At 35.2% G+C, this 23,806-nt stretch overlaps 2 protein-coding genes and 1 long non-coding RNA gene across 33 annotated transcripts in view; 1 reads left to right on the top strand and 2 right to left on the bottom strand.

Annotated features, from left to right (window-relative positions):
* Nucleotides 1-19,513, bottom strand: part of LOC106180233 (transcription factor 12) — a 61,282-nt gene extending 41,769 nt beyond the window's left edge. For 12 of the 20 annotated variants that reach the window (XR_015333018.1, XM_013564149.3, XM_013564150.3 and 9 more), the window contains exons 1-4: nt 19,323-19,513; nt 15,726-15,789; nt 14,591-14,668; nt 11,683-11,773 (exon numbers count right to left, since the gene is read on the bottom strand). Coding sequence is in view for 18 of the 20 variants with exons in the window: in XM_013564149.3 (XP_013419603.2) it covers nt 11,683-11,773; nt 14,591-14,635 (136 nt within the window). In the remaining 2 variants the exon portion in view is untranslated. Of the gene's footprint in view, nt 1-387; nt 617-11,682; nt 11,774-14,590; nt 14,669-15,725; nt 15,790-19,161; nt 19,181-19,322 lie in introns of those variants that run through there. The other 8 variants (XR_015333019.1, XM_013564152.3, XM_013564162.3 and 5 more) reach the window with 5 other exon arrangements.
* Nucleotides 19,514-19,723: 210 nt separating this feature from the next.
* LOC147763606 (uncharacterized) lies at nt 19,724-21,137 on the top strand. The gene is made up of 2 exons (XR_015333021.1): nt 19,724-19,880; nt 20,326-21,137. It is a non-coding gene; the product is annotated as an uncharacterized LOC147763606 (long non-coding RNA).
* Nucleotides 21,138-22,074: 937 nt separating this feature from the next.
* LOC106180241 (MYCBP-associated protein) overlaps nt 22,075-23,806 on the bottom strand; it is a 34,489-nt gene continuing 32,757 nt past the window's right edge. For all 12 annotated transcript variants that reach the window (XM_087003740.1, XM_087003741.1, XM_087003735.1 and 9 more), the window contains 2 exons: nt 23,413-23,625; nt 22,075-22,862 (listed from right to left, as the gene is read on the bottom strand). In XM_087003740.1, the coding sequence (XP_086859866.1) occupies nt 22,755-22,862; nt 23,413-23,625 (321 nt within the window). In that variant the 3' untranslated portion in view covers nt 22,075-22,754. The remainder of the gene's footprint in view (nt 22,863-23,412; nt 23,626-23,806) is intronic.

Raw genomic sequence — 23,806 nt, 5'->3', positions numbered from 1 at the left:
TTGACTCTGCAGCATCAAAGGAGTTTGAGCTGTAATGGATGGCATGACACCTCCCTTACTTCACCACTCAAAGATCACCTATGTTAATTTCTACATGGAAGAAGTCTTGCATGGTAACATGCATCTGGATATGACAAAATGTTGCTGTTGGCATTACAAGAAATATCAATACATTAATTTTCTCATATCATGTTTCTAACATTTAGTTGAATTTTACTTTTATCAAAATTCATCCAACACTTTGTTACCAAGTTACTTTGAACAGCCTTGAAGCAATACATCACTGAGGAATTTTAATGTTTTTGAGAAATGTTTAGTGTTTTGAACAAAGTGCACTTTATTTCCTAGCAACATTCCCCTGTACTTATCTAAATTATATTTCCTTACCCTGATAAGCAGGTGGTGGCAGAGAATACCACTGACCATACAAACAGTGGCGAGGAAGCATGCTTTTTCAATACCAGAATGCCCGCATGTTCTTCTTCTTCCTCTTCTTCAGTAATGCATGGGAGAAAAACTGATGTGTGTGCCAATAATTTTCTGGCTGCGCTCTCTTACTTGGCCAGCTATAAACTGAAAGTCTTACTGCCCAAGTCAAGGCACTCTGTGCATGTCTACTGGAAGAATAGGACCTGGAGGAAAACTCTGGCTTTGCAAAGTTGTGCACAAAGTATTCCTAATTCTCCGAGAGCTTGTGCCCTATTCACCTTCCAGACAATAGACAAGGCCAATCAAATCAGCACAAAGAAAAGGAGAAATATCAGCACAGACCCTCAGGCTGATGTGCTAGAAATATAGAAGCTTTACAATATGCAGACCCATTCTTTCAGTGAAACTTCCTATTCCTAAGGACCACAAAACTTAGGGGTATAATCAGCAATTACATAAATAAACACAAAACACAATACCTATAAACCGATCATGAAATCTGTCCATAATTTATGACAACTAAGAAAACACATCATGGTGACCCTAGATGCCACATGCCCCTACCTTTGGGCTATGCAGACATAACAATTTGCTTTTAATTATATTACTGATTTTAATAACAGTTCGTGTAATTTCTCTCTTCAAATATTTTCATTCAACAATACTGCTCTTTTCAAAACCATGCCTGGGTCACTTGAGTAAGAAAATTTAATCTGTCCATTTTCCAATGTTTATCAGATATTCAGCAGCATTATACTGAAAAAAAAAAAAAAAAAACAAATTTGTTAAGTGTGACAAAGTTATTTGGTGCCAATTGTCAAAGTCTACATTCATTACAGACAATTTTAACATGTGCGTGTGTACCATGGGTGTTATACTAAGTATATAAAAACAAACTCATAATTTTCATAGTTCTTCAGAAATCAGAGTAAGTTTTTAAAAAATGTGCATCATATTGAAATTCCATATCCATCTACTTGTTGCACAGAAAGCGATTTGATAGTCCTCCCTCATAAAAAGTCATCAACTTGAATTTGTTGACTCAGCTGTCATAAGGTTTGCCCTTATCAATGGCACTGAACACTGCTGAGATAAAACCAAATCAGATAAACATTACAACACTGAAAGATCTTACCAGTACGAATTAAGCCCACAATGTTCCAATGTCAAGCAGCTAATATTTCAATTTTAAAATATCATTTTTTCATCAATGACATGTATATATTACTTCTTTTTGTTTGCAGAGGAAAATCCATCACTGAAGAACAGTTCCCACTAGACATAAAAGATGGGACATATTTACAGTCATCAAACAAAGAACTTCAAAGAGACAGCCAATATTACATCTAAGCAGGATGGATGGATGGTTAAAATGTTGGAAAAAAGTTTCTTTTAAAATCTATTATTATTTATTCTCCAAAACATTAGCAATAGGTGATCTTGTTAAAAGAAGTAAATGAATTCACACAACCCAGGGTTTAACCAATTTAATTGCATGCATAAAATGAACTAGTCACCACAATTCAAAACCTATCCTCAAATAATTTATGTATAGTTAAGTTTGTTTAAAATGAAATTGTTGATATGTCCTCATCATTCTCTCTTTAACAGTACCATCTGTTTTAGACAATCTTTCAGTATCTAGCATTTTAACAATACAGAGCATCCTAAAATTTTAAAACTCAAACAGAACTGTTTGGTTGGTTGGTCTGAAGATGAATGATATAATAATACTTCCAAATACCATAAAATTATAAACATGGTTTTAAAATATTACTGAAATTGTGCTACTGCCATCTACATAAACTTTCATGTGTGTTTAATCACACTCAAAACGAAGAGAAAAAGCTTCGAGTTTCCCCTCAGCTGTGCAAGGAGGCATGTCATTCAGTTAATCTGACTGCATTCAGCAAGAGTCCCCGCAGAGTTGGATCAATCTACATAGAACTATAGTTTAATTGGGAACGAGCCTTAAAAATGCAGTACTAAAGTGGCATGCAAATCAGAATGAATTTGTACTACTGTGTAACAAAATCTAACAGAAAACAACCAAAAAAATATATGTGGATTAATTCTGTCTGCTTTTATTGTCTGCCATTGTTTCTGAACTCACTCTTCTCCTGATCCCATGAAACTTTTCTTGATCTTATACCAAAGGACAAGACGCCAGATGATTACCATTAATTTTTGAGTCAATCTTAACACTTCATAACACCTTAAATAGCCCAACTTATTGGGTAAAAATTAACATAAGGTGAAATTTTATCAGAAATGGATCGAGTGTGTTAGAGAAGACTCTGGACAACAGAATTGCAAATACTTTTTACTATTTATTCAGTAACGAGCATGATTGAAACAAATACATTTTTTCCAAATCTCTACAATACATTATAAATAATGAAAATGAATACAAAAAAATTTAATCTTAAATGTTTTAAATCTTGGTGCATTTATTTTATCAGTCTCGCGAGGTAATTTAATTACTTTAAATTACAGAGGGAAAAAAACAAAGGTTACTGCATGGATTTTATACAGTTTGCTTTAAAGTTTTTTTTTTTTTTACAAACTCTGTTCTTTGCAATATTAGATGTTTCAAAAACAGAGCATCATGACATATCTGTGTTTGCACATAAACGGGCAATTTCAAAATATAGTTGCTTTTTATCATTGCTTCACTTTCTATGCACAAATCAACTTATCAACATTTCTTCTTTTAAAATTCCTATGCAAATTCAATATCTAAGGAGGAAGATGAAGTCTCTGTTGATGTGATACACACATGCAGCATATTTTATTTTGAGTTCTAACTTCAACTGTAGCACAAAAGGTATTTTCACCAAAACATTTCCATAAGTCTTCACATATGTAGAACTTCCACGCTTGTGCTGCGTGTTGCTCCACTTGCTGGCGACCACGTCTCTGGTCATAAAATGAACTCTATATCAGATGGCAAGTTGGAATTCATTTTCGTATAATAATTTTATATTAACATCTCTCATAATGGTGACAAAAAACCTCTGTGAAAACAAAAAGGATGAAAAGACAAGCTAAAAGACATGAAATAAACTCCATTTGCCTTTCTGCCCAATAATAGGATATTAGCGGCACATCCCACCAGCTGCTTCAGAGTCCATCCGGAAGTGAAGAGGAGTCACATTAGTGCAGACCATGGATGTCTTTGACACTTCTCAGCTCTGTAGGACTACCTGAGAGAGGTTGTGCAATTAGCAAAGGTTTAAGGGACATCAAATTTTAGTTAAGGCTTGGAGTGGTGTAGAATTTAAGTAGACACAACTCAAAGAAATTTGTGTCCAAAGTTTGTGACGTTCCCTAGTTTGTAAACAAGCAGCATTTGTTCAGTCTACATCTTAGCAACAACAGCTTGCAAGTCTGCCAAACATGAAAATGATTTCATGAGAAAAAGTACCAGTTAAATTGCCATATGATGACAGTCAGGAATTTTGTCAAAGGTAGTGTGAAAGGAAGTGATTTACTCCCAAGTGATTTATGCATTGAAGGGAGTTGGCTGCAAAACAAGAAACATTTGGTTAAAAAAAAAAAAAGAAAGAAAATGAAATAATAACTGCACGTAAAGGTGGAGTGAACTTTTGGTTACCTTCCTCAACATGCAAGAGCATTTTATATTAGACAAAAAGAGCGCAAATGGCATCACTTTTATTTGTGGTAATGATTCGATCTTCAGAATTGGCAAAAATGACCAAACTTGCAGATACTTAATTTTATAACCACAAAAATTATATTTCTATAAAACATTGTGATGCTTTTACTGTATAGAATAGAACGGTTTAGTAACCTGCTTGTCAATTTTGTTGCTACCACTCAACAGGAATCTAATTTTGAGAAATTATCACTTAAAAATACAGTATTTGTAAAATTCACAATTTTCCGCCCACTGAAAAGATAATTACCATCTATTCCTTCTTATAAACCCAAATAAAATTCATCTATATGTCTCAGTCAAAAGAAATGTTAGATATTTTCTTTTGGGTTAAACTATACATCAGTCTTAGCAATGTGAACTTTAAAAATTGAATCAAGTTATAGCTTTAGCAGCACTAGATTTCACAAAAGGTTTACAAAATATTCAGCCAAAATTAACTGTTGTATTTATCTAAAAAAGAAATAGTTTTTAAAATCAGTAAAATAATTCTTTACAATACCTGGTCCAAAAACACAAGTCAGCAATACGATTTTTTGTTTCATAATCTGTAAGCAAGCTTGATCCAAGAAGACCTTAATATTTCATGATGTTTAATGAGATAGTTTGGAGAATACACATCAGTACATCAAAACTACATATATTATTTAAAAAAACATCCTTTCTATTTCAACACAGAAAGACCATGTTTTGATTTCATTATAAATTTAAGGAGATTTTTTTCACTAAAATGAAATTAATTCCTCATTTTCCACCAAAGAAATGAATTTATAATAGGACAGCACACAAAAAATATGCCAGTTGATGGGATACATGTATCGATGGAATCCAAATTGTTCTACACTGTCATCAGTTTACAACAACTTTGTTTTGATGGACAAGGGTGATAGTAGACACAATCTATCATTCTGCCATTTGGTTCTTCTTTGACTTCTTTGACTTCTTTGACCACTTGGGGCAGACACACTAGATGCTACATCTGTATATCACATGTTAGCAGTGTCCAGTGGTATAAGTGGTAGTTTTTGGAAGTGATTTCTTGTTTTGGCACAGGTGGCAGATGCAAAGCAAGTACTTTCCTCATCTGGTGCCTCAGGTGTAGCTTCTCATCACATGTGCTATACTATCTCTACTACTGTTCTTTTTTCATAAATACCAGGTGCAGACCACATTTTGCAAGTTTACATGTTCATCTGCAGTCTCAAATCAATGCTTGTATTTATTCCTTCACTCTCATTCCACCTTTCACTACAGGTACTGTGTCCTTTCAACTCATCAGGCAACAGCACAATGGGCCAGCTTTCCACTTCCACCCACCTATCCCCTCTAAAAAAAGGTAATATATATATATATATATAAAGTGAATTCCATGTGCAGGAACAGCAGATAGCCCATACTCCAATATGCCACACTAGACTTCTTTTCCAGCATGAAGCCATCTGCAGATGGCTAATCAAAGCCAGAACTCAGCCAGAAGGGAAGGTCTCCACTTACTAACACTGACAGGACACCTCAACCATGTCCCTTACCAACCCTCTCAACACCCTAGTTTTAATTGCCCAAAACAAAAAAATATGCATTTAGTAACAAGCAGCATGTTATGGTCTTTCTTTTTTTTCATCATATTTCATTAAGAGTCAAGAAAGAATTCAATACAGGCAAGCTGATACCATGGAATGCTAACTGCTGAGGAAATAGTTCTAAGAAGTGGAATTTCTCTGCACAGGAATTCATAATAGAGGCCATCTGAAGTACTGCAGAGAACCAGAATAGTGTTGGATAACCCAGGGGATCAAAACCATATTACACTGTTCCCACAAAAAAAAAATCTTCCCACTCATCGGCAAAGAAAAATAAAACATGTTCTGAAGAAATGTATCTCCTGTAGCAATTTCAGCCTCTCCTGGTATACTTATTTCGTATGCATGCACTCATTCATGCCTTAACTCCAATGCAATCTTCCACTTGTACTATAATTCTATGTGCCAGGTTGGCTCAATGTAAACACACAGCAGATATCTATATTTTCCAGCACACCTGAACAGTATGTGTTCACATCTGCATAGCAGATGCCTTGAAAGTCTGTATGTATGCACCTGACTGCCTGTAATAGCACATTATATCTGGCTAAATGATGCTAGAATAACACAACTTGGACAGAAAAGCCCATCCCTAATGAGCAAACAGGACCAGAGACAGGACACAGCACTTTGAGGAGATGGCACTAGCCATGTATGAAATAACCACATAGCTGAAGCTTCCATGCTGGCACTGCTAGTCTAGGGGCAGGTCAAACTGTTAGACCAGGCAGCACAGGTGTTATCTGCTGTGGCTGTTCCTGTCTGTTTGACACAACCCAGCCTCGGCCATATTGAACATGTTGGAAATCTGTGCACCAACACCAGCAGTCACAGGTTGTGTGTAGTCTATTTGCTATTGCCTGTGCCTGTTGCTGCTTGCAGTCAATCTAGCTATCACCAGTTGCATCTGTTCAGAACCCACGTTAAAAGTGCTGATAGTGTGTGCAAGTGAGAGTGTTTATAAGTTGGCCGCAAGTGTGATCTAGAGTCTATTCAATATTTCATATGTGAACATATGCCTGCTGCTGCTGCAGCCAGTGTATAAGAATGAACAGTGCAGGTGTGCACCAGGCTTGCTCTACTCAGATTGATTTTTATTAATCACATCTTGAAATCCAATTCCCAGCCTCTTGCTCCTTACTGGAGCAGCTTTGGCAAATATGGCACACAGAGTTGACTAGCCCAGCAGCACTCTGGGCACCAAATGGAACCCATTATAAAGCTGTCAGAATGCACATACACATACTGCACAAGGAGAAACCACAATTTGTTTTCACATCTGGCCTAGTGGGTTCAGTTCCCAAGCCTGTGTTGACTTAGCATGACATCCCAACTTTACAGTAGACATGACCCACTTTCAACAACTTCTACTACGGATGCCATTCAATCATTTACTGCAGTGACTTCTTTCCCCTCAAACTTCAACTTGATAACACTCTAATACATGTATCTGACCTAACTTTACATAACTGATCAATGAGCCTGGTGTAGAAGGTTGCTTTTTCTTTTGCAAGACAAAAAGACAAAATTGCAGTCAACCATTCCAGTCCCTTTTGGCCAAGAAAATTATGAGGTTCTCGTAAATGCCGATTAATTTTTAATCGGTAAAGGTAATTACTAGATTCTGGTTTCCTGGATATCATTAACAACCTGGGCTAGTCAAATACACACAAAACCACTAGGTTGTTCTGTATCGGTTAAATAATGTTTCCATCAATTTTCAATTTAGAATCTTCAGACAAAGGGCAGCTAGTTATTGTAATGACACACAAAGGAAAGGCAGAAATGGTTCTATTGATTTACTATCCAATTTAGGAAAACCAAAATGCCATCTTCAATACAATATACTATCAGCCTGAATGAAGTGTTATCTTCACTATCTTTTCAATGCAATTTGCATAGACTCCTGCAAAAGAGATGTCTGGAATTCAATAAAGGGAGTTTGAGGCCATTAAGATCATTGGGCAGCACATTTAATGCATTTTCTAATCATATTAATCTAGTTAGGGATCTAATTTGCTGTATTCCACAAAGGTTTATTATACAATCTTCCTCAATTGCTCTGGAGGGATCTCTTAAACCTCTTTTTGGAGATGCCTGAAGAATAAACTAAGTTGCTTTGCCAGGCAGAAATTACCTGCCATCTTGTGTTAAAGAGGGTAAGCACATTATTGGAATCCCCGACTTTCAGGGGGTTTACTTCAACTCTTTTCACTGAAACATGCAAGGGATAAGGACATCTTTTATCCTTCGCTGCATTCTCTGTAATGAACTGGAATGAGGAATTTTCCACGTGAGCTCATCCCAATGTACTACAGCTGTTAAAGAATACTGCAAATGGAAAAGACGCCAATACTAAACAGACAAGCTCTACCTCGTGTCTCATTCACAACTTGAAAAGAAAGACTTTGCCAAGAAATTGTATTTAATATATAGGTGCCACCGCAAATTGCATTTTAACCATTTCCTGTTTTCTGTGTCCTTTAACACATAAAATACAGGCCCTGAAATACCACCAGTAATTTTCATGGGGTAGAAGTTATGAGTGTTATCTGTTGCTTCTTATCATCATCTCATACTACTTTTAGGAAGTTATCACTTCCTAACTGTGATGTAGCAAACTGTTCAAACTCACTGCCTCTCAACCTCTCTCTCTCAAGTAATTCCCCTTTCTCTCAATGATCTGTTATAATTAGATGCTCCTAACCATCTCATTAGTTCAAGTAGATAAGCATTCTTGGAATCTAGATCCTTTGCCAAAATTTCAAAAAGACCATATTACTATGCATATTGAACCGTGAAAGACATGCACAGATCACAAAATATTTCTAAGACTAACAAGACTCTCTTTTTTCCCCCAAAGGTAAGAATGCACAGGAAATTCATAAGGGTTTTTCTTGAGATGCCCAAAGACTCTTATTACTTTATTAATATACTGTTATCCAAAAGTGCAACTGGATAAATTATAATTTGTTAGTAATTTCAATAAATGGCCTTAAAATCAATTTATCACGTTCATTAAAAACCTCAACATTTAATAACGCTGTTAAATGTTAAACCATTGCCAGAAATTTACAGCTCAGATGAAATAAGATCTTGCTTCAAAGAAACCATTCTTTTTTTTCATTTTCATTGTGTTTCCACAAATCTCTAGGGCAACAGACACAGAGCAATCAGCTATGTTCAGGACACAAAAAACAGCAGAACTAATCTTCTGAGGTCTCAAGGAGTTCTGTAAGTTCCTGTACCTCTTCTCTCTCCTCGGGGAGTCATCTCTCCCTGGGCTTTCATTTTCTTCCTTAATCATATTGATCTCAGTCCATTTATCTAGGTGCAATTTTATGTGCGAGTGCCCTTTTCTTGCCTAAAAATAAACTTCAAATACCACTGGAAATGAAATATAATTAGCGCTATCCTAATTGGATTACCAGTGACAGACATGATAATAACTCCTATCTTTTTAACCTACAACATACACAAGTTTTCAATTACCTAACAGCCTAAATAAAATAATGCTGTAATTGAAGGTTGATGGATTATGGAAGTACATTAATCAAAATGAGAATTTATTTTTAATGACATACCATAAATTGGAGCCTAATAAAGAGGGACTGGAGAGCTGTTCATGTTGACAATGCTGGACTGACAACTTCCAATCATATCATTAAGTTTATCAGACAACTTTCAGTAAACTACAATCACACTGCTTTCTGGTGACACTTGTAAATTTGACACGTTTACATGCAAACATGAACAGGTATTGATTTGTTGATGTAGAGTCTACTATTTCAACCTTCAAAGACAACTGATCTGCTTGGGTAGCCCAGAAAAATGCCATGCTGTATATTCCTAGATTTTAAAACCCTTTCAATTCTTTGCTATTTCTTGAATGAACCAGCTTTATTGATTACAATTAAGATTGTTGATCTAAGATCTCAGCCAACAACAAGATAGTTGCCTGGGTATGGGAACTCTAACATATGCCCATACTAACCTGGTTCAGTTGCCCAGGAGATAATGTAAATCTTTAACTAATCTAGCTAGACACTGCCCCTGAAAACTAGCAATCACTTCCCTAACTCCAAGAAACTTTGCCAGTGAAAGATTATCAGAATTATTAATCAAGAAAATAATCCTAGGCTCTAGGGTTTTCTCTTCCACAATAAATCTTAATCCTAAGGCTTTTGCTGTGTCATGGACTGTTTATAACAAAGCTTTAAAGCAGGACAAAATTATCCTCTAGAAAGTACAACATAGAGAAAATTGGCAGTCTAAAGAATATAATAGGTGGTGAACGGAAAGAAGACCAGCTCAGTAAAAGGTCAGCGAGAATCGCATTCTAGAAATTTCACATCACCAGAGTTTTAAAAACATCCCAAAATAGATTATGGTGAATAACTACTATTGTGACCAATATATACAACCTGGGTGAGGGAGAGGGAGGGGGGGAGGAGAGAGAAAGAGAGAGCAAGACAGAGAACAAAGTCTTGCCTAAAGCTGTTCTCTATCTGCCCCATTCAGAACATTCCTGACGTGAGTATGAATATCCATTGAGGCGTTATCAAGCCAGAGTTTATCAACGTCAGTAGCAAATACAGGGATTAGTGCTACTGCTTCATTCAATGCACCATGCTAACCACCCAATTAATTCTGTCACATATATCCACCTATTTCATGTTATCATATCTCAGTATCGGCCAACAACCCCTATATTGAAATTAATCAACACATTTTAATTCTGTGCTCACTGTGACCAGATCTCCTTTGAAATATTTCTTTTCTCTGCTACCCAGAATCCCAAGATACTTGTCGATAAAAGAGTCATTTAATAATATTTCCCATGAAAATTATAAGGGTTAAGTTATAACCTAAAAGCGGTCAATCAAACATTTGTCAGGTGTAACATTTTCAGCAAAGTAAACAGTGCACCACAATTTACAAAGTGGCTGACAAAAATTGTCTACTGTTAGTTAAATTAAATATCAAGCCACACTTTTGAGACACATCAAGAAAAATCAATTGAAGTAGTTTGAAATAACAGTGGCAAATAGAATCTAATGCACTTCAATTTCCCTTTCTCATTTATCCTTATTACAGTTCTGCAAGACATGATGGGCTCATCAACACCCCTCTAACAAAGCATCTGAAACTTCCATCCTAGTTAATGTGTAAATGTTAATGTGTGAAAAGCTTTCCTAAATGGCAGATTTAGCTTGTTTCAGATAAAACTATAAGAGAAAAAATGCCATTCATGTTCTTAATGACTGACAAATTGGCATTATTGTGTATTATGGCTCTTTTGAAGTAATGAATTTTTTGCACAGAACTCCATCAAAGACATAATGTAAACACAGAAACAATTTCCTAGCTTAGTTTTTTATGGGTAATATTTTCAATAACTACATATTTATTATTCTTGAACAGTGAAAAATGTTCTTCTGTTTTAAAGTTCAAAAGCAACCTTGTGTGCTATACATTCTATTCAAACTATAAAGCTTCAAGCATCTGGAACAAAATGAATATCATCTTTAATTTAATAACTACTGTAACAAATCTAGACAACCAAAATAGCAAGTTCACTCATAAGAACTATGCGTTTGGTTAGAACTCATAACACGATGAGGACAAATATTTGATAAAGCTTTGAACAAAAAAAAAAAAAAAAACCTTTGGAAGACAATAAATTTGTGGTATAATCTAATGCAGTGTAAAGGACAACATAAATTGTTCCAAAATTCATATAACCAAAAACAGGACCAGAAGACTTGGTATACTCTATGAACCCCGTGTGTAAATCTTTACTTTTTCAAACCCACTGGGATGACACCATGATTAAGAATTACAAGACTCGATTTTGAGAAAGCAGTATGGGTGGTGTTCAAAACTATCAAAAAAAAAACAAGCAAATAACAATGGTTATGTGTAATGGTGTTAGAGAAGGGATAGACCTTATCATCATTTGTCCTGAAGAAATAAAAACAATGAAAAACTAACCTTTATAACCTGGTGGGTAAATATTGCCACTTTCCATTCCCCCCTGGCCTGGGGTCTTCATTGCATTTGGCCCAACTGGTGGAGAAAACATCTGTAATTTTCAAAAGTTAGAGATAAATTTTTTTTTCAGTTTTACCTGCATGTAGAATTTAAGAAATATTTAAAATTACGACATACCTCAACAACAGTATCACATCATCAAAATAAGCAGTAAACTTACAATTCTACACTACTTGACGACACAAAGTGTGTGCTGGCTTAATTACACCAGGGATATGACTCAATCCTATTCTTTTCAAGCATTACTTCTTTACACCCAGTGCACAATAAAGGGAATCCAATTCCAAATGAAGCTGTTAAATTGAACCAGTGCAGTCAATGAAGTCAACTATAGTTTGAAAGTTCATTTAGCCACAAGTTTATCAATTGCATTGATTAGTTTCTTTGATTTTGTCACCCTGGACAAACAACAGGACAATGTCAACAGCCAGCAATCAATGGACCATGTCAAGCTCTTTCTAGCATGACAAGCAATAAAGGGCAAGCATATTTAATAGATGCTATGACCACTTCACTTGGTCACACCCTAACATCTTGCCATAATTACCACTCAACTGAGGGGGGGGGGGGGGATAACAACTACAAAACTTTAACTGAGTTATATTGAACCAGACTAGGCAGGTAAAACGGCAATGTATCTTTCTTCCTTTATTGAACTTTGTAGTACTCCTCTATCAACTTACCCAAATATTGACCCAAGTCTGTTTCAATACTTGTACATAACAATTAGTAGTAACATTCCCAATATAAAGGGCTATAAAATCTATCCAGAAACTTCATCTTCATACACTGGTAATAACCCCCACTTTACATGAGCTGTGTCAATTTCACTTCCACCAGAAACAATTTCAAAATGGCAGATTTCCTGAAGTGTTTCCCTTTTCCTGCAGTTAAACTGTTATCCCCATCTGATATGCAATATTCATCAATACAAAGCATAATTATGGATTCACTTTTCATTCATTAGCCTGATAAATATTTGCACCTTGAATGACAAAGAGGTAAATTATTCCTCCGAGTCCCAGAAATGATTGGAGTCATTAGGCGACACACAGCCGCTTTAAACTTCTCAGTTGGGCATCAATAAATGGCAACAAAGCCCAGTGGAACATTTTTGAAAGATGACAGCCACCCATCTAACATGTTTTTGAAGTAAATTAGCAGAAACTGTTGATGAATTGAGAGAAAACATTTTATGAGATTATCAGAATGCCATTTTCTCCTCAAGCTGTAACTGGCAGATATAACTATCACATACTTCAATATTCAAGGAACTTTTTACTGTTGTTACTTTCATTTCATTTTATTTTTTTTCCTTTGTACCTCAAAATAGTCAAACACTAATTACCGTTGTGCGCCAAAGATAATTTTCAATAATTGACTCCACTGTGTGTGCAGTGTACTTCCTCTTTGTTTCTTACCTCGGTCAACTGTAATCAGAGTACTGTATTTGAGGAAATCATTGAACAAGCAGAAAGGGGACTCCACAACATATGAACAGCTGTGCACCTCAAGGTCTCAGTCCCCATAGCTTGCTAATGATGAAGAATACAAAAGTGTCCATTATTGAGCAGCTCTAATCTTCACGATGGTTGCATAAGTTTGTCCCCACACACAAGACAGTGTTATTCAGGTCTACTCAGTTTACATATTTAGCTGGCACTGATATCCTTTTGCTGCCCTACTGTTTTGTTACGGACTTGCTTAGTGTGTACCTACCATGAGATATTTATCAGATATTGTGGTGGATTTTCTTTCAATGCTTTAATAATGATGTATTGGATTCTGGCTGTATGAGCATGAATGACCACAATCTATGCAATATCTGAAGGATGTAGTCTTACATAGTGAGAGCTTGTCAAGGTAACCTATGTTACAGCAGTATAAGTAACTAGTCACTGCCTACATGTATGTGCTTATTGCCAACATCCCAAGCAAATTCCTTTAATTTCTATATCAAACCCTAACCTATCTATCTTTCATGCGGGAGGTAAAAAAGTAATGGAATTCTTCATACATAATGAATGCCATTTGGTTGGTTAAAATCCACTTGTGAGGAATGGGTTACCTGGTATCTGCTATCATAGGGTTAGCAATATAATATTCCAGTGTTATCACTTTAAGCTGAAGAAAAGAAGACAGAACTGGCTTTGGGTCAGGAAAAGTTCCCTTTTGGAATATACTAATCTTCCTGTTTGAAACCAACCTGAACCCTTTCGGGGGGGATGGCTTTCTTATAAATTCAATAAACTGTGACCCTACATAAAATTAAAGCAGCTTTCCTATTTAAGAGGAACTTAATTGTTGACTGCAGAAGTGTAACATTACAAAAGATGGATGAAGGGGCACCATGCCTTGTGACAATGTAGCTGCTGCAGTCCCAGTTAATTGGTTATTGTGAGAAGACAGGGTCACAGCCCCTGGAGTGAACAGACACCTCCCAGATCTTGAAGAATCTCTCCCACTGATTCAATTCATGTCATTTTCTCCTTTTAAAAGCATGAAAATATCCAAAAATAACGCGATGGATTTCTGTACAACTAGAAAACTTTTCTTTCATGGTTTGGCTAAAAAAACAAGGGTTGTTTGATGTGTTGTTTTTAGTATAACATAGTGAAAATATGGGGAAAAACGGAAGGTTCATGTCTGTCAAGTAGAAATACAAAGCACAAAAACTATTCCGTTTCTGGTGTCCATTAAATCAAGCAGTGCAAAACAACAATTTGCTTTGGGCAAAATTGTTCATAAAGGGGTTGTATGTGTGCTGGAAACCTTGCCCCAGGTCTCTGGCACACTGTAGTCAATATTTACATAGAACTGCACAAACAGAGAATATATGTGTACATACTGCGCTAAAATCCAGTAGATCACTGAGTTCTTTGTCTGACTGCATTCTGTGCTACCACTCCACACTTGCACACACGACCTGAAGCACAAAAAGAATGCAAAGTGACTTAGGAGAGAATTACGCACAGTGACTGGGTACCCTTGTGGACCAAAATAGAAGACAACTGATGGCAGTTTTATCAAACAAGGCACTTTTTTCATAATGTATGTGATTCCTCCTTACTTCTTGACTAGTCATTTTAAACCAATTTCTCTTTTTTAACAAAGCCAATTTGATTGTTCTACTTAAGTGTGTGCTAAGCTTTGATCAGTGTGGCAAAGTATGCTTATATTTCTTCCTACAAAAGTATCACTGACATCACTTTAAATAAAAAAAATATAGCACAACAAACAGGAATGCACACAAAATAAAGTGAAATCTTAAGTTGGCAAATTCTAAAATCTGTCTCTCTGATTTTTTACTTAAAACAGTTTGAAAAAACTAAAAAGTCAGAATTAATTTTATGCAAAATGTACACATATTTCATGCAATCTGAAATCAATATAAATACTTATAACAAAAGTATGTACTTTCAGTTAATTTATAAACCATAAATTACTTGCATTATCATCATAAAACATCATGAGTGAATTTTAAGCTTAAATGCATAACTTTATGACAGGTTACAGAGACTGTTGACTATGAGGCTTCTTCGGTCATTCGAGACATGTAAATGACCTCATCCAAGAAGTAAAAATGCTGACATTGTTGCCCAAATAGGCAAATGGCTTTTCTGAATACAGTTGTCTGGCATTTTTTTGCTGCTGACTAACATTAAAAAAAGAAGGATAACAATAAAATTCTGTAGCGTTAAAATCTTTGCAAACATTTTTTCTGAGGGAAAGGAGAGCCAAGTGAATGTGAGTAAATTTTTTCACACAAGTAAAATCAAATTGGGGCAAAAGTTTGGGAGGGCACTTTCCTGAAGGATAATTGCCCAAAAACCTATCATCACCCCCTGAGATAACCGAAATCCACAAAAAAAAAAAAAAAAAAAAAAAATTAATGAAAATAAAAATATCAATAAAATTAATAAGCAAAGAGTGCACAGGTTAAAGGACAACAATTTACAGATCTTCATTTTAATCAATCTTACCCACAACTCTTGTTGTTGTCAACCCTGCCTTGTCCGCTGTATCCCCACAAAAATTTGGAATATCCTAAAACAAAAGAAAGCGATCATATCAACTTATGATAATCACAAACCAAAGCAAAGGGTCATCAACTTCTTATCTTGTTTTTCAATCAAAAAAATGGGTTGGGGCAAAAACCTTCAGCTACAGATCATAATACCTTGACTTTGCTGTGAAGAATGCATTTCTACTCAGCTCTCTTTCTTACCCTGGTGATGAGAATGATTCATGCACCATAAACGTGTGTAGTGCGCTGTTAATGGTCCATGCCTACGGACAAAAGGTCCCTTTCCAATGTAGTCAGCTTTGAGTGCCCTTTGATTTTCAGGATGAAGAAAACAATTTCTATGTGGGGGAAGACCCCTATTGCAGACAGTACAATATAAACAGGAAGAGTTGACCCTAACTTGAATAGAGACTTTTCCATGTACCATTTTATAGTTCACTTTGTGGGTGCCAACTATGTTGTGAAACCAACACACATTCATCTACGAGCATTTGCATGCAAAGTTGCTCTAGTCCACTTCCGAGGATCTTGCACCAAGTGAACTTATACTAATTTTATGTTTTGATAACAATCAAAGAAGGAAACTCTTCAAATAAAATATGTATACTTTAACCACTGTACAGCAAACTAAAAGAGGGGATCATTCCTAACAATCATGCTTATAAAAAATTATCCATTTAAAAACAAAATTTTCTTTCTTCACATTTTTTTTAATTGTAGTTGTCTATAAAAACATATATATATGTTAAGCCGTATTAGAACCAAGCAATTAAAATCTTTAGCACTACTGACTAAAAAAATGGAAAAAAAATCTTTCCATGAACCATTTCAGCCCTCAGATCGATTGTTTCTATATTTAAACCCAAATCTTTTCCACTAATTTATCTAACACTTCCTCCCAGACAGATGACCAAGTCCAGTCTACTATAATTTGACCAAATCACACCACTATGTCTGAAGAAGACCTATTCTCCCTCCTTAATGATACATTGACATGTGAGTTGCCAGCTCTTCCTCAGAATCAGTTAACCTGATAATAAAAAGCCTAAAGGGTGTGCCTTTACGATGCATGCCAACAATTATGCCTTCATGCTTGTCACTTTCCAAACATTAAAATCAAAGCCAAAAACATGACACTGGCAAGCACTGACCCACACTTTCTAAAAAGTTAACTAACTTGCAGGTTGGCAATACTCGTCCATCACAGTGATTCACTTTCAATACATATTTAAAGATCATTAAGGAGGTTCTTCCCAAAGTCTGATAACAATGCTTTTTCAGGATTAAGCAAATTAATAATTAATCAATAATAAATCTAGCCACATTAAAACTAAAATTAAACAGATGTTCTAACTTCTAGACCTACATTGTTTTCTAAATGTTCTAACTTCTACACCTACACTGAATCTCAAATTGTATTCATCTATTCATTTTCAACTTTTTTTTCATTCTGCACACCCTTTCCTTTTTTATGCGTATTCTGTATAGCTATTTATTTAAAATATATAAGTAGCAATATGTGATCTCTGTTTGACATTGGTCACTGAGTTGTGAGATATTATAATATAAATTCAGCAGCTCATCCATCCTGTCAACAGCCATGGACTGTTTTTACAGCTGTTATCAGTTCTCTATTAGGGAAATTGTTTCAAATCATGTCATCTTTGAGAAGGAATAAATAAGTGATTTTTCTTTTTACTAAGTTCCATCTGCATAGAATTTAGATTAAAGAAAAATCAAGTTATAGACGTTCAATGTTACAAATAATTTTTTAAAATCTCAGTTTTTCGATGTTAAAATAAATTAAATCTAAAACCTATTTATTAGAAACATTCCAAAAAGAGTCAATCAAGTTTTCATTTCCAGTAAATTTTTGATATCTAAAAAGCACTTGCTTATGACTTTTATGTTTTAAAAAACTAAATTTCTGTTATAAATGCAAATTCCTAAAGAAATAGTACAGAAGCTGGATGTGTTAACTAAGTATCAAGTATAAAGTCATAAGGCAAATATTTATGTTGGGGAAAACTAGTTCATCTTATATAACTGAAGTTTATTGAAAACCAGTTCACCCATTTGGCACTATACCTGATAGAGTAATATCCCCACACCCCCAAATTCTTAAATGAAAAGGTGCCATGTAACATGTCCTAAAAACCAAGCCTTTAATGTATTGGGCTAGTCATACATTCATATTACATAATCTTAACTTTGGTTGCTGGGTAAGCATTCTGATGGTACCTGCATAGTTAGCCACAGGGGAGATTCCCCTAAATGATGAATCACAATTGTTCTGCATTTCTGATGCCTTTGCATCTGTACATCTAGCTTTATACTTTAAGTAAATATTTTCACCATTCATTTCTATTCATTTGCATACTAACAAGACGGTACAAGAATATTTTCTAAATTACTTAAAGGCTATTAAGGGGCAAATATGTTGCACAAAATAATCCAATTTAACTGTCTCTGAAAATGTCCTTTTCCTTATTTCCCCTTGCTGTCCACAGTCAACTTCCATCTTTCGTTCACTGACTATAATTTCAAAATGTTTTCTTTATCGATTTTGAATTTCTTCTAGTCTGATTGAACTATATTGGTATGACTTATTCATAAATTTTTAAAAACTAAACCTTTAAAAAGTTGGATAAAAAATCGAAATCTTTTCTTAAGAGACTAAACCTGATTTTATCTAGGAGGCATAGCAATCCTTCATTTTAAGTGTTTTGTCTCTTTAAACAATTTTAACCTTTTTTTACCATCATCACACAAGAGTCAATGAAAAAACCTATTTCATCAAAGTATTCTACATCACACTCAAAGCATATAATATATCAGACTACACTCATAAAAACAAAACTGCCTTCCCACTGATACAAAAAAATTCTTCTAAATTAACAAACATTTCTTTTAGTGGATGTGTAATAAATGTCTAAGAAAATTGCTGATAGTATTCATGTAAAAAAGAATGTAATGGTGAATCGCAGGTGGTTGTAATGTAAATTCCTCCACAGTTAAACGGGCATCTGAGAGAAAATAGCCATCAAACCTCAATTCAGAGCCAAGAACAAAACAGCCTTAATTTATACGTATATAATATATTAAACTAGCTAGCGCTGCTCTGACAGAACTAGGAGATAACGTTTATGGTATCGCCTGTAGACGACAGTAACACGCATTTCTTGTCGTTATGCATGAAACAGTAAATAGTGGAAGAATTCCGGCTGGGTAGCAGTCAGTCGCCGTTAAATTAGGCCATTATGATGTGTGACCCAAATGACAAAAACTTTAACAGGTATGCCCAGGTCCCAAAAAACTTATTGCCACTAATCAAATAGTTAATTCTTAGTAAGCGCCGATTTAAGAACATGATGAAGCACATTTCTACATACATTCTAATGATACCAGTTAACCAGGCGACGGCGATAACGGGTAGGGTCCCAAAAATCCCCTGATGGGTGACGAGGATTTCCCCGGTACTGAATAAAGGGGTACGGAGCAGACAAAATGGCGACGATGCAAAAAAAGGTGATTATGGGGTCATCTTGCTCACCTTCTGTTTTCTGCTGTCTTTTGGCTCCAATCCCGTTTAGGGACGGCCAGTTGAGTGCATTCCGGCAAGCTGTAAATGCTCGAAATACTTTTACCAACTTTTCCGATGCGATACAACTTCTCTCTTTGCCAAAACTTCTCTCCGCACGCCTGTTACAAGGCAGACATCTTTTTTCTTTGTGGAGTGCCCACGCGGATGAAGATAAGAAGCACTTACTACAAATAACAAGTGAAATATTTCCCATAGACGCTGTCAACGTCCTCTTTGGTCTTTGGTGCTTTCCCTCATATGAATTAGATGTCAAAGGTAGTTTTTGTGCCGAAGTAGCACCCTAATCAACGTTTGGTTGACATTAAGGGACTATATCTAGAGCTCACGTAGCCATTGTGTACATTGAGTACACCGGTTTAATGTTTTTATGTTTCTACTACACGAGGGCGCTGTGAGGCAAGCATGATTGACAGAAGGCATATTCTCGACCAATCAAATCAAAGAACAAGCCCAGAAGGTGGGTGCTCCACGTGCCACGGCGCCAGAGTGTCTCGTTCATTTCAAAAGGTACATATAGTGGCTACATATGAATTTAGTGAAGTATGGAAGTGAAACAAATTTGATTTGAAGTGAAATATCAGAAGTATTTTTTAAAAGTTTGCTTCTAATACGCCTTTTACAATTGGGTGACAGCAGTTAAACGAATTGTTTAATCGTTAGATTATACATGCTTAGCTCCACTTAGTATATTAGAAAAAATGAATACAGATAAATGTAATTGGCTTAAACCTCAGAAATTTTAAGACACAATTTTCAAAACCTAATTTATCTTTAAAGAAAATCTAATCTCTTAGTTGCCATTTCACTTTTTTCTTCTGAATTTGGATTAAAAAATCAAACAATGGCAGCGACGGATATGCAGCTATTCTCCATTTTTTATTTCTTTTGTTATTTTTTTTCTTTAATTCCTTTATTTATTAATATCTTTATTTATTTCTAAATTTTATTTAAGATCAGTATAATAAACTGCGGATTTTTGGCCACTTAGAAGACCAGGTTGAATCTTTCCGTCAGGATCGGGATTCATTCTGTCGCCTATAACAGAGTCTGTCTGCCGCGTTCGTTGTCAATCTGAAGTTCACGAATATGTCACCTTTCTCAATTTATCTCCGAGCTTAATGACTGTGCTGCATTGTTTCCCGTAACTAATACTTAAAACTGTCTGTCGCTGTGTACATGATTTAATGAGGTCGAAAGTAGTGCAATCTATTCCTGCCACAAGTAGCTGCCACAGGTAGTATTTACAAGATTGCCGACGCGATACTGTTTACAAGCGACAGGCATCACCTGTATGCAAACTAGTTGCATACAAACGTACAATGGTGATGAGTTTGCAGATGAACACGCTATCTTCATGTTCTGCCAATTTTAAAGTAGTTTCTTTAATTAATCCATTTAGTTACATCAGAAAAAATCAGCGACTACGTTTCTGATGATGCAATTCCATGCAGGTGTCCCATATGAGGAAAGGCTACGCAATAGCAGAAAAAAGGATTCATTACAGATGTTCAAATTGGGTGCAAATTACCTCTGCAGAAACTGTGTATTTAAATTACCATTAGATACACGTACACAATATCGTTACACACCTTCTGAAGATATATGTCTGAACTAATCAAGAGAAAACCGAAGGACGGCTAATCTGTATTGAGGTGATATGTTCACTTTCACTTCACTGAAATGTCCATAATCTTCTTTGCAAGTAACGCACACGCACGCTTTGAGTCACGTCATCCATAACACCCATCTACTGGTTATTAAAAAGAGAGAGAGAGAGAGAGAGAGAGAAAAACAGTATCTGTTTGTCTCTGATGTAGCTGTAGTAATTTACATACAGGTATGAATGCACACGATTACCTGTTTTAATTTATATGTCTAAAAAAAGTTGAATGTCAATAACAAAAGGTCCTTTGAATTTACATGTAGAAATTACAGTGTGCATATGGCAGTAGCTGAATTAACCATTTAAAAACTAGTTTTAGGTGAAATATTTGAAAGAATTGCCTTTGCTTCAAAAAAGTAAAGGTTGAAGCACCTTTTTATGTATAAAGGATCAGGCTAAAAGATTTTTAAGAAGAAAAAAGGTAAGCATTTTTGCTATATTGTCTCTTTGGTCCCTATTTGTTGAAGAAGAGTCACCATATATATATATATATATATATATATATATATATATATATATATATATATATATAGAGAGAGAGAGAGAGAGAGAGAGAGAGAGAGAGAGAGATATGGATGTCAGTTGCTAGGTGACTATATCTACATATATGGTTTAAAATGGCAGTACTTTTGGCTCTCAGTACTGATTGAGATAAATTGAAATGACAAATGAGTTACATTAAAAAAATTTACTATACTTAATTTACAAGTACTTATGCCACTGTGGATCTACAGGTGTGTGTGTAATTATTCGTATTTTTCTTATTTTTTCTGACAATTTATTGATAATTTCCACAGGTAATAATTGGTGATTTATTGATTTAAATCAAATGTAAGCCACAAAGATTTCAAGACACCAAGTTATTAACAAGCATAACAGACACGTTTAACATTTGGTCAACTGCTATTGCTGCCTATGACTTTATTAAATACTTTTGTATAAATTTTGTGATAATGAATTTATTAAATAATATTACTTTTTTTCAAAATATAGTGCTGATTTAAAATAAACTTTTACAAAATAAAAACAAATCACAGATTGCAATTTACACATAGAATTTATTTAACCAAAATTTATGAATCAATACAAGTTTAATCCTTTAACCACTAAAAAAATGGTAAGTAAAATAATCATAATAAAATGGACAGATGAATGCAAAATGGACATTTCAGAAGGAGCTACAGCATGCCGTCAGTTACCCCCAGGGGTGCAGTGTTGTTTATTATTTGTCCTCGTTGCCATAACAACCTGTTTCACACCTGTTCCTTCAAAAGATTATATGGAAAGCAGGGTCTATTAATTGAACTAAAAATAGAACTTCTGCTACCTGTAGCTGTCCTGGCATTATGACAGTGAAAAAAGGTGAACATCTGGAAAATATAACTACTCTCATTGCATAAAGTCTGCAACATATTTCATATGCACTTTTTTTTTCTGGTAACCAGTAAGTGAATGAACAGGAAACCACTGTAGATCAACTGGAGTTCAAATAGCATGTGGTAAAACCAAACCCTTACCAATGACTTATCACAGATCAATTAAAAATTTGTTTATTTGTGCAAAGATGCTTGCTAGCATTTCTTAGGCTCGATGCGGTCACGAAAAAACATTACTCGAAGTAATTATTCCAGTGGGTTATTTTTTGGTCTTTTTGATTTCTTTTGCCCTCAAAAATCCTTTTTGGTTTTTCTGTTCTGATTTGTGTGTTGTCCATTTTTTTATCCCTGTAGTCCCAGCTTAGCTAAGGCAAGAACATCCTCATTTCTACGAATATCTTCAAACATATATGTGCTGCGGTCAACCATCTCACGTAGCAAGTTGTAAGTCTGAAAAAAAAATGTAAGTTTAGGGCTGAGATTTAAGAGCAATGGTGCAAAAACTTAACTTTCTCATTTTATGCTTATTTTCATTGATTGGATTTGGTGTTTATTTCTTTAATGCAGAAAGATTCATTATACTAGAAAACTGCATCACTTTAAAACATTCATTCATTTTTCTTTCAGTTGCTGTTATCCATTAAATCTCACATATTTCTATGAAATACCAAGAATTGTTTTAATCACCAAGTCTGATGCAATTTGGAATGGGTACAGGGAGTACTGTATATCATTGTTTAGAGGTATTTCTAGCCTGCAGCATAAAATCACTACAGCATAAAGTCAACAGACTGAGTGCCCAGTGCCTCTGCAAAACTGTGCAGCCACTGATCATTAATTTTAAATGCCCAGTCCTTTCATTTCAACTTTTTAAAATCATTATTTTTTAATCATTAATTCTTATGATTATGCAACACTTTATCTGCTGAAAAAAATACCTGAATGAAATTCAGTATTTTCTTGACTCGCGTGAAAACAATAAAGTGATGAACATATTCACCTGCACAGATAATTTTTCTTTGTATTTTCTATCCAATACTGGATCAACATCTGGTGCTGGGGTAAAGGCACTATTGCCCGTGTGAGGGGTAGCTGTTGCAGCTCTATCTCCCACCATGTCTTTCTGTGAAGAGGGTGTGGGGGCTTGTCGGCTGGGTGGCTTCTTAGGGCTGGCTGTCAGTTTTCCTCCCCCGCGATCCTTGTCTTTGCCACTCTGTAAATAGATTTGTATTTTTTTTTTACTTTCAAGTGGAATTAATTTATATAAGTGAATAAACCACATTAAAAACTATGTCATGTCTTAAAATTTAATCTTGTGTTTGAAATGTGGCTTCTAGATGACAATAAAGAGATCTCTCGATCAATGGTCTTTTTCATGTAACCAAAATTGCCTA

Source organism: Lingula anatina, chromosome 2 (genome assembly GCF_051362555.1).
Source record: "Lingula anatina isolate TDL-2025a chromosome 2, LinAna3.0, whole genome shotgun sequence".
Taxonomy (NCBI): Eukaryota; Metazoa; Brachiopoda; class Lingulata; order Lingulida; family Lingulidae; genus Lingula; species Lingula anatina.
Note: the sequence above shows the minus strand (reverse complement) of the source record. Positions and strands in the feature narration are given on the sequence as shown.